At 36.2% G+C, this 11,458-nt stretch overlaps 1 protein-coding gene across 2 annotated transcripts in view; it reads left to right on the top strand.

Moving 5' to 3' along the window:
- Positions 1–1,391: 1,391 nt before the first annotated feature.
- The window catches only part of KRR1 (KRR1, small subunit processome component homolog), a 13,779-nt gene continuing 3,712 nt past the window's right edge, over positions 1,392–11,458 (top strand). Inside the window, exons 1-9 of one of the 2 annotated variants that reach the window (XM_025401886.1) lie at positions 1,392–1,518; positions 4,536–4,708; positions 6,093–6,227; positions 6,424–6,549; positions 6,634–6,717; positions 7,788–7,844; positions 8,955–9,125; positions 11,007–11,084; positions 11,189–11,282. In XM_025401886.1, coding sequence (XP_025257671.1) covers positions 1,434–1,518; positions 4,536–4,708; positions 6,093–6,227; positions 6,424–6,549; positions 6,634–6,717; positions 7,788–7,844; positions 8,955–9,125; positions 11,007–11,084; positions 11,189–11,282 — 1,003 coding nt within the window. In that variant the 5' untranslated portion in view covers positions 1,392–1,433. The remainder of the gene's footprint in view (positions 1,519–4,535; positions 4,709–6,092; positions 6,228–6,423; positions 6,550–6,633; positions 6,718–7,787; positions 7,845–8,954; positions 9,126–11,006; positions 11,085–11,188; positions 11,283–11,458) is intronic. The other variant, XM_025401887.1, reaches the window with a different exon arrangement.

The raw sequence follows: 11,458 nt of genomic DNA, 5'->3' as shown, positions 1-11,458 counted from the left end.
AAATAAGAGCAATACTAAGATTAAAAATATATATGTAAATGGGAATAAAAGCCTATGTAGAAAATTTTGCTAGAAAATAAAGGGCTTTTAACACAAATATTAGACTATTCCCTTGCCTTCACCCCTATCAGCCCTCTTTCTAACACTTTTGAAGCTCCTAATGAATAGTAGCCCCCTGAAGCTGCTAAGTCAAACTGCCTGGACTTGAAGACGGGCCTTCCACTTATTAGTGACTGAGTTACTTAAAATAAGGATGATAAAAACCTGCTTCATGAGGTGTACTCTTCACTTTATAACTTTAACCTGTTGCTATTTGTTCTATTTTAGAGATTTATCATTATTTTTTGAGGAAATTAAAAGAACAGAGATAAAATCCCTGTCATTTATAAAACGCACAGGATAAAAGCAAAAAACCTTTGCTCTGTCGTTTGGGTTCTTCTGTCCATATGTAACAATCTGTTTCATACATGGATCTCATATATGAAAACCTAAATTTTTGTATAAGATACACGAGAGTGGATTTATCAGACAAACGTGTATTTCACTAATGCAAGGAATTTAACCTATCAAAGACTTTCTCTATTTGCTGCAGAAAATTTTAGAAATGCAAGCAATAAAATCAATAATTTTAAAAAATCTTGTCTTTGGCATGTTGAAGAACTTTTATACTTCTAAAAGTGTAGTTATTTGTAGTCAGTGATGAACCTCTCTACACACCTTAGCCCTATGCAATGTTGGGGGTAGAAAACGAGTAGAGATTTTGAGAAATCTTAGGCTAGTTGAAATACTTCAGAAACGTCAGAATGTTGAATTACCATCCCTCTGACTTAGAAAGAGAAATACCAACACTCGGGAAGATTACCATCAGAAACAACTTTGGAAAGTTTAATTTGGTCATTGTTTTTAAAATTAGAAATAATGTAAATAAAGTACTGCAACAAAGCATTCTCACAATAAATAGTAGCTATTCCTGTCACTTCTTACAGCAGAGGCCCAATATACATTGTATTCTCATATTTGTACTTCCTCCCAACATGTAGCGCATATTTGGCTAACATAAATTTTTATCGAAAGAATGAATGACATCAATGACAGGCTGGTCGCACTCTGGTGGTCCAGGTTAGCCCGTGAGGCCACGAGGAAACTGCAGAGAAGACAGTGTCCAATTTGCCTATACCGCCTGCTAAACTACAAATCCCAGTACGCAAACTCCATGGTTGCAGTGCATACTGGGAGAAAGTCTCCAGCTCCTCATTGGCCACGTAGGAGAACCTCCGGTGTGTGTAAAAGCGCGGGCTTTAACGCACGTACGCACGGAAAACTGCGCAGATCTCCTCGTCTGAGTTCCGCGGAACTCATTTTGAGTGTAGGCGTTTTAGCCGGTAGGATTTAAGAACAGTTTCATTTCCGGCGTCACCGGAAGCAGCTTGAAAATGGCGTCTCCCTCTTTAGAGCGGCGAGAAAAAGGGGCTGGAAAAAGTGAATTTCGTAACCAGAAGACAAAGCCGGAGAACCAAGGTGATGTTATGTGGGAACCGAAGGCTGGGGTTTGTGGACGTTGAGTTGCGATGTTTTTTTTTCTCATTGCTTGTGGACTTATAAAACCAGCTGGAGCCTGTACTGTGTATTTAAGTACCACAATAATCGCTGATAAGATTGTTGGCTGGGCCCACAGGAACGACTGGCCGATATGGTGCCACCCACGTGTTCCTAATTCATTCCTTTTGCTAAAGGGTCCCCAAAGCGAAGCCGTTGCTGAATACCTCTTCTGTAAAAGATTGAGTATTAAGAAAATGCCGAGGGCGCCGCGGAACCCTGTAGCCTGCAGGGGACTGAAAGTCATTGACGGAATGAGGAATAGGGTGAGGTGGGAGCAGGTAGTTCTGATATACAGGAGTGGACCCTGATAATGGGGTGAGATATGGGGAAAGGAGCTATCTGACATGTCCTTAGCTCTAGTTTGTCAGTAAAGACATTTTGAAAGATTTATCAATTCCTGTTTGTCAGATTGCTAAAATACTAGACGACACAGCCCTTACTCTTTAGGTTGTGCTACCTTTTAATTGTTAACTCCTGCGTTGTAGTCTGGTTTTACCCGTTTTTTTCAGTATGAATGACAGAGAAGTCAGAAATAGCCTGGGGATCTGTTCAACCAGGCTCATAGGAAGTGTTAAAAACATCGAACTCTCAATTTAGATGCATTGGGAAAGTTTTCAAGGTTTCTTCGTTGTTGCTCATTAAATGATTATGTAACGTACATAGCAGAGGATACACTTATATGTAGCTTAATAAAACCATGCAAGAAACTAGCATTCAGACTGTTAAGTAAAATAGAGCATTACCATACCCCTCAAACCCTTACCTGCACTTCTCAGATCATATTTTCTTTTCCTGTCACAAGTAACCACTCTGAATTGCGTTGCATTCTGTTCCTCTTCTTGTAGTCACGAAGTGGCTTAATTTTGCCTCTTTTTAAATTTTATATACATGAAAGTGGACTGTATGCATTTTTCTGTGTCTTAGATTTAGCTTTGTTTTTCAAACAGGGTGATACTTGTAGGTGTAGTTTTAGTCTTTTCACTGTTATGTGGTGTTTCCTTGTATGACTATACCCCAATTTTTTCATTTTACAATCGGTGGACATTTGGATTGTTCCTATTGCTTGCAATTATAAACAGTACTGCTAAAACATCTTTGTACATGTCTTCTGGTTAACATGTTCAAGGGTTTCTTTAGGTTGTGAACATAGGATTGAAATCACTGAAGTGTAGGGTGTGTGTAAGTAATGCTAACTTTTTTCCAAAGTGCTAGTGTCAGTTTTGTTCCCACTAGCAGTGGACGAAAGTTCTCATTGCCTTACATTCATATGAATACATGATGTTACCTGGATTTTGAATTTCTGTCATTTTGGTAGGTATGACATGGGATCTGGTTGCAGTTTTAATTTGCATTTTCTGATCACCTATGAGGTTGCATATCTTTTCACATGTTTTGGGCCTTCCTTAATTGTGAAACTCCTGTGTATTTCTTTTGTCAATTTTTTTACTGAGATTGTAGTGGGGACTTTGAAAAAATTGATCCGTAGCCTTTGAAGTGTTTAAATTGGATAGGGACTTGGTCAGGGAAGCATTGTAAGTAACCAGCTGCAGTGACTCACGCCTGTAATCTCAGCACTTTGGCAAACTGAGGAGGGGGGATTGCTTGAGCCCAGGAGATGCGCCTGGGCAACATGGCAAAACCCTTTCCCTACCAAAAAAAAAAAAAAAAAATACAAAAATTAGCCAGACATGGCACATGCCTGTAGTACCAGCTACTTGCGAGGCTGAGGCAAGAGAATAGAGCGCTTGAGTCCAGGAGGTCCAGGCTGCAGTGAGCTGGGATGGAGCCACTGAACTCCAGCCTGGGTGACAGAGCGAGGCCCTGTCTTAAAAAAAAAAAAAAATGTATATAATACATAAGTAATCACTTTTGTGGAATTTGTGTTCTTTAAAGGACATTGGAGAATCCTTTATATGAAGACTAGCGAATTGTCTGTGATTTGAACCAGAAATAGAAATAGAAAAGTGGATGTGAGTATAAGCAGAAAGTTTACCTGTCTGAGGTTGATAACATAGGGTAATGCCCTGCTTTTCAAATTTTACTGTGCTTAAGAGTCTCCTGTTGAGCATGGTAAAACACAGACTTCTGTCCCTTGTCGAAGAGATTCTGATTCAGTAGGTCTGGAGTGGGGCCCAATAATTGCATTTCTGACAGACTTAACAGTTTATACTGACACTGAAAGTCTATGGAGCATACCTTTTAGTATAACTGAATTAGAGTATAGCTGTTGAATTTAAGGAGTTCTTAAAATTCAGTACCAAGTTTTTTAAATACATGATTCAGAAGATAATTTATGGCCCTTAGGCATTTTCTTGTAGTGAAAGGAGTCCCAGGCTGAGTCAGCTTTGTGTTCCCTTAGGCAAGTCACTTAGCCTTTTTAGACTATCTTCTATAAAATGAGAATAATACAGATTCTACCTTTTATAGTTATGAAACGCATGTGGAAATAAGGCACTCAAAACGCTTAGGAAAATCTAGAATTACCCGAGATTATTAACTGAAAGATAAACTAGAATCCTCTTTCAGAAGTTGTATACAAACACACACACCCAAGTTCCATACACTCCAGGAAAGTCAGAAAGGTTAATTGTATTTAAAATACTAAACAAAATGGCATTGAGATCTTCAGTTTTATGGTAGTGTAATGCAGTACACGTTTCTGGAGTACTCACTGTCTGGCATATGCCAATTGGCATGAAGAGGGATTCTGCTCTTAAGGAACTTTGTCTTATGAGGCAACTGAAGTGTGTACAGATAATTTTAATACAGTGAATTGATAATGACAGAGGAATGTTCTTCGACTCTTGAATAATATAAAAAGCGGGGAAAAGGAAATGCAAGAAGTACTGGAAGGCTTATGAATATGTGCATAGGATGTTCATAAAGTGTCCAAAAGACAGTTAAAATGTGATGTGTCAATTTTTTCCTTTCTGTAGATGAATCAGAACTCCTTACTGTTCCCGATGGCTGGAAGGAACCAGCTTTTTCCAAAGAGGACAATCCCAGAGGACTTTTGGAGGAGAGCAGTTTCTCAACTTTGTTCCCAAAATACAGAGAAGCTTACTTGAAAGAGTGTTGGCCATTGGTGCAGAAAGCCTTGAATGAACATGTATGTGTATCTTATAATAATACATTTATTTGAGACTTTGCTCTTGCTTATTATGCCTTTAAGTGTATGTATGCTGATGCATTTTTTTTTTTAATGGTGGTAACATAGCTGGTTACTTTGGTTCCTTTGGTATTTTAAACTATTTAGGTACGTTTTCTTCTTACCTAATGTTCATTTGTTTTTAATTTTATGAGTAATAAATTACTTTGAAAAATTTGCATACCTTTAATATTTTAGGAGCTTCACAACTGTCTGAAATTCACCTGTGAAGTCTCAATTTCAGAATGTCTGCTCCAAGCCATGATAGTTGTCATGTATCTGTCCCAGTCTGAGCTGAGTCATGTTTCTAATTGGATTACTTTCCATCTTAAACGGAAGATGTGGATGTATCCAACTTTTCCTTGTTTATTGCTGATGCTATGCCCCTAGATAACTGCATTTTTTTTTTCCCCAAACTGGGTATTGAAACCCATTAGTGTATTGAGAAGTCAATTTAATGGCCATAAGGAGCCTTTAGAAAATGACATATCACATGGTAAAAGTATGTTTTTTTCATATTGGCTTAGTTGTGTGTGTGTGTGTGTGTGTGTGTGTGTGTACATTTATTAGGTTGTGATATAAAATGTGTTTCTCACTGTGGGACTGCTCCGGAGTTGGTTGTGCCATTGTGGGTGAAGGTGGCTCAGCAAGCTGCAGGTTGTGTTTTATAGCTGCGTCTGGGATTGAGCTCTTTTTTTTTTTTTGTAAACTCATAGAGACCCAACCATATATTGAATTGTTCAACACTTAACTATGTTGAAATATTCTTGAGATTATGCTTACAAGTGAGAAAATAGCATTTTAATTTGCTTTGTTGAAATCTGTTTTTTCCTGTTGAAAGTTAATGCTTAAGTTTTCTAATCGTTGCTTTTTTCTGAAACTATGTTAATTTGCTTTTACTTAGTATTTAGTCCCCTAATTAGCTAGGAAAAAAGTTTGAAAGGGAAAGTCAATTCTTACCCAATGGAGCAGATGGTAGACTGGAGCTGGGTCCAGAATAGGGAAGCTGTACAGCTTTACATTTTTATCTTTGTCAGATTTTAAGTATGACCCCATTTGTTTCATTTATAATTTTAAAATTAGAGGCAATCTATATTCCAGTGGGTACAAAGTATTCTAAAACCAAGTGTAAATGGTTTCAATTGCTCCAGTTTCTTATAGTCTGTAAAGTGTGAAAGTAATTGAGTATTCATTATTTATACTTAACTACCTAGCTTCTTCAGGGAAGTAATTGATAGGAATTGAGAGGTGACAGAAATTAATAGGTTGGTTAGGATAGGCTTTATATTTATCTAAAAATAAACTCATTTTTAGACAACTGCTTGTTTGCTCTTTCCTTTTGTAGCATGTTAATGCAACCCTGGACCTGATCGAAGGCAGCATGACTGTCCGTACTACAAAGAAGACTTTTGATCCATATATCATCATTAGGGCAAGAGATCTGATAAAACTGTTAGCAAGGAGTGTTTCATTTGAACAGGTAAATCTAAAATTACAGAGACTTTGCTTTGTTTGCATCAGTGTTAACCTATAACATCCCATCTTTTCCGCCTTCCACCATCAAGTTTTTGTATTTGTGCTTAGATAACAATAGCATGGGCTTGGAAAATAAATGTAATTGTAAAAAATGTTGATAATGTCTGTTTTTGTTTTTTGTTTTTTTTTTTTTGCAAAAGGCAGTACGAATTCTTCAGGATGATGTTGCATGTGACATCATTAAAATAGGTTCTTTAGTAAGGAATAAAGAGAGATTTGTAAAACGAAGACAACGGCTTATTGGTCCCAAAGGATCTACATTGAAGGTATTTTTTTATTAGTGGAAAACTTGAGTCTCTCCCTTAATAATTTTTCAGAGTAATGAATTTTAACCTGATCTCTTGATACAGGCATTGGAACTCTTAACTAATTGTTACATTATGGTTCAGGGAAACACAGTTTCAGCCATTGGACCTTTTAGTGGCTTAAAAGAGGTGAGAACTATGTATTATCTTCAATTCATTTTCAGCAGAGAACAAATAATTTGGTTATAATATAGTTTATTGGATAATGCTTTATAATTTTATTTTTTTAGAATGTGCTTTGATTTCCCATTAGTAAATACTTTTTATGTCATATAATTCAAGGGAATCATCATTTCTGGACCCTAACATGTTTTGGCCAACCTTGGCAACTATGGAGACATCCATTTCTGAATTAGAAGGTCCGCACACTATTACTCCTCCCACTATAACATTTAAATGAGCATTTAAGATCTTCAGTCTGTAGCACAGACGAAAAACATGGAATAGTCACATATGCCCAAATGATGGGAGAATTGAGCAAAACTCCAGTTATTTGCAGTAGTGTGTACAGCCAGTAGAGGTCACACTCTGAAAACTTTTCTTCAAGATATATTTTCTTTTGTTTGAATTTTAGTATAATGTTTAATAACTTTTCATGAACATTTTCTTTAACTTTTTAAATTAAATGTGAGAAAATCTGTGGAGCAATGCTATTTCTTTTAACTCCTTTTGGTACTATTACTGTCTGGATCTGGCTTGTGAGGTTGTGCTTCCTTTCCAGGGCCTTTAATAGTAATCCTATTGGCCCTTTTTGTCATAAATTGTCTGCTCTTTTCTCATGGAGCAATAATTAAGTATATTGAATACTTTAGTTTTATAAAGTCTTTAAAATATTTAATTCTTACAATAGAGTCTTGAGGTATATGATTTTATCTTTATATTACAAATGAGAAAGCTGGAACAGGAAAGTGACCTTCCTGTATGCAGTGGCAGTCCTTGTATTCCAGCCCTCTTCTTCCTAAATCATGTTGCTATACAGTGTTGTATTAGTTCTCTGTGCTACATTTTAGCAGTAATTGAGAAACTGTATTGTATTCAAGGGAGGTTTGACTGCCTCTATGAAAGATCTAGATTAATTATTTAATTAAATTATTTAATTTGATACCCATTACCTGATTAGATATTTTGCAGTATTTATCCTCTCCTCCATAGCTCATTAAAATCCTTGTGACTAATTCATTTTTCTTTGCAAATTTCAGGTTAGAAAAGTAGTTCTAGATACTATGAAGAATATTCATCCAATTTATAACATTAAAGTGAGTGGTAATTCTATGTAACTGTACCAGTGATTATCATACTTCTTTTAGCTACAGAATCCTTTCTTGAAATTAAATGTTTTATGAAATTCTAATGCACAAACAGATAAAGCAGAGCTATTTTGGGTAAATTGGGGGTAGAATTCAGCCTACTTTACCCCAGTTTTGTAGGTACTTCTTGGAAGCTCTCTATGGAGCACAGTGTGGAAACTACTGAAGGGGATAGTGTGTAATGTGTTATATAGTTCCAATCAATGAAAATAAGCTTCACAGAATTTGTTGTAGATCATATCAGTGCAGTTTTCTTAGATTATGCACCCATATACTTAAAGATATGATCTTTCAGAATTCTGACTTTTTCTGTTAAAATCTGGAATATCTCATGTTGCATTAAAACCTTTTTTTGAATTTAACACTCAAATTGTAGCCCCTTTGAGAGAGATCCATTATATCCCAGTGTGCACAAAGTTTGATTATTCTTGGAAATGTAACCATGGTATATAGAACTATTTTATGATGGGTTTGTTGAGCAATCCACTTAAATTTGATGAACTTAAGTTATGAAGTCACTGTTAGATTAGGGGGAAAGTGATTTTGAGTTACATTGGGATATTGCAGATAAAAACAAAGCTATATGTCTGATCCCTGGTTTGTATCCTCTGATGTTCCAAGGTCTAAAATTTAAATGGAATAGGGAAATGTGAAAGTATTGGTTTTCTGTAATCATGAGAAAGTTTACTTTTGTCTTTTTCTATGATATTTCAGTTGCTACTGAAAACTTCCTGTTTGCAGGGAATATCAGCTAATTAAGAACCCTCCCGGCTTTTATAAGTTGACTTTTAAATGTTTTAATGAAATAATAGTTGAAAAGTCAGTTTTATTTTCATCTCATTTTAACAATTCTGCATTTTGTAATTAAATTTCTAATGGTTTTCTAATAATTATACATGTTTGTGATAACTTATCTTTTTCCTTATGTGATTGGTTTAATTTCACCAAAGAAACTAGAAACTGTTTCTTTTATTATTTATAGAAGCAATATTTATGTCTGAGTTTGATAAATGTGTGACTTTGGAAAGTAAAAATTTTTACTTTGTTGCATGACTAAAGAGCTTAATGATTAAGAGAGAGCTGGCAAAAGATTCTGAATTACGATCACAAAGTTGGGAGAGATTTTTGCCGCAGTTCAAACATAAAAATGTGAATAAACGCAAGGAACCAAAGAAAAAAACTGTTAAGAAAGAATATACGCCATTCCCACCACCACAGCCAGAAAGTCAGGTTAGTACTAAGTGTTGAACTTTACATGAAGGGGAATCTATTTTAGTATATTTGGTCGGAAACTTTATTGAAGGTTATTTCAGGTGGGATATGTGTATATATATATTGCGTGTGTGTGTGCAGAACTATAAGAAACTGAGGGTAAATATAAATAGGTATATTTTCAGCTGCGTGCATGGGGGTGTGCAGTGGGGCCTTCACATTGATTATAAACTGCATTCAGGCGGTTTGTGTCCCTGTAGCCACTGTAAATGTTCCATGGATAAAAGTTCAACAATTTAGTCTGCAGTACTCTTTCCTCTGCTTTGGCAACATTCTTGTGACTGTATGCTCTATGATTGTTCTAGTTCTGAAATCTTAAATTGTAACACCCACCAGTTTTCTAAGTCATGATTCCTTTCCACTTTGTCAACTATCTTCTGCTTCATTTCCTTTCCCACCATGACCAGTTGCCATTTTGTTCTTGCACAGCATTGTTTTGATTCATGCCCCTTTTTAGTTCTGTCACACCTTCTCAGCAAAACTCTAAGACTTGGATCAGTCTAAAAACTTGTCTTCCCTATAACGTGGCTACCAAATTAGGTCAGAGAAAGTTTTATCTTTGGATTAAATTCATTCAGAACTCATGTTTCCTCTTAATTCTCTCAGTGCCCTTCCACGTTTAGCAGATGACTTTGCATTTTATTGAAATATTTGAGACCACCAGATAAGAACCCCTTCTGTTTCCTCCTCTCTCATGTCTGTGTTTTCTTCCACCTGCATCAGCCTTTTCTATGTGTTCTTTGAATTCCATCTTCACCTCTCTCCTGGGGGTTCTTGCTTCATTATTCCCTTCCTTGGCTATATCCTAAAGCCTTCCCTTTCTACTTCTGCTCAGCGTGTGAACTCACTGATTTCTATGTCTCTTTTTTCCACAACCATGTTTGGAGTCTTTCAGGAAAGATTTGATGATTGATGGGAAAAATGATGATCATAGTGAAAAAACAATGGAAGTGTTGGATCATGGAGGAAATTGATAGTAGTTGCAGGGAAAGGGGAGTGAGGCAGTCATTAAACCATGCTTCCGTAACAGCTGCCTTACTTCTTATGACCCTTTCTTGGAGTTAATTGACTTATCTTTCTTCCTTAGCTGTGTAAGCTTCTTGAAACAGTGATGTCTCGATTGTCTTGTTCTTACTTATTCATTATGTGACTGGGCAAGTTATTTATCCCATCCGTACTTAAGTTTCCCCATACCTAAAATGGGAGTAATGATAATACCTGTCTTAAAGAATCGTTAATGAGGATTAAATGAATAATTGTAAAGAGCTTAGAACAGTGCCTTAGATATAATAATGCTGTATAAGTGGCAGACAAGTCGGTTATACACATTTTACATGTTGGCTGTATATTGAATGAACAAGCTGTTGCTTTTGCTAGTTAGTCACCAATTCCTGATCGTTCTGGCTTTTATTCTGCATGCCACTACGTTTATTCCAGGCTCTCATCTATTCCTCATTCCTCTCCATTAAAATTGTGCTTTGGTCTTTTCAGTCTTCTCGGAAACCCACAGTCATTTCTAAATCTTATCCCTCCTACTTTGTCTGCCATTGAAGCTTCTTCAAATTTTCCCAAAACTCACTCTCCAGTTCCTTCTCACACTTTCCATACTGTATCCCTGAACTCCTCTGGGTTGTATTCCATGGAGGTGCTTTCCTACCTCCACACTTTTGTGTATGTATTCCCCTCAGCTTAGACTCTGCTTCCTTTATGTCACTACCATTTTTATTAATAAATCAGTTTGACCGCATTGTTTTTACCCTAAGGATATTGTGACTTGCTTAGGACCTGACTTCTCCTCTACATTATTTCTGATGTAATTGTAAATACTGTTTTCAACAGATTGATAAAGAATTGGCTAGTGGTGAATACTTCTTGAAGGCGAATCAGAAGAAGCGGCAGAAAATGGAAGCAATAAAGGTACTTTATGTCTAGCTCACAAGATTAATAGCAAAGTTCATAGATACTTGAATTATGTAACTATAAATACATTTAACTAATGTATTTTTTATTTATTAATGTAGGCTAAACAAGCAGAAGCCATCAGTAAGAAACAAGAGGAAAGAAACAAAGCATTTATTCCACCTAAAGAAAAACCAATTGTGAAACCTAAGGAAGGTAATGAAAAGTAAACCCATAGTGAATTTGTCTGAATCTCTTTAAGAAATAATCGTATATTTTCATCAGTTCTCTTAGCATTTCAGTAATTACTGATCCTAAGGACTTTAGAGGCAGCTAATGCCTATTTCAGTGCAAACTGGATTGACAGTCCTCTCCTGACCTCTGGTCTGTGC

This window comes from Theropithecus gelada, chromosome 11 (genome assembly GCF_003255815.1).
Source record: "Theropithecus gelada isolate Dixy chromosome 11, Tgel_1.0, whole genome shotgun sequence".
Classification (NCBI taxonomy): Eukaryota; Metazoa; Chordata; class Mammalia; order Primates; family Cercopithecidae; genus Theropithecus; species Theropithecus gelada.
The sequence above is the reverse complement of the archived record's forward strand: the minus strand, read 5'-3'. Positions and strand labels throughout refer to the sequence as shown.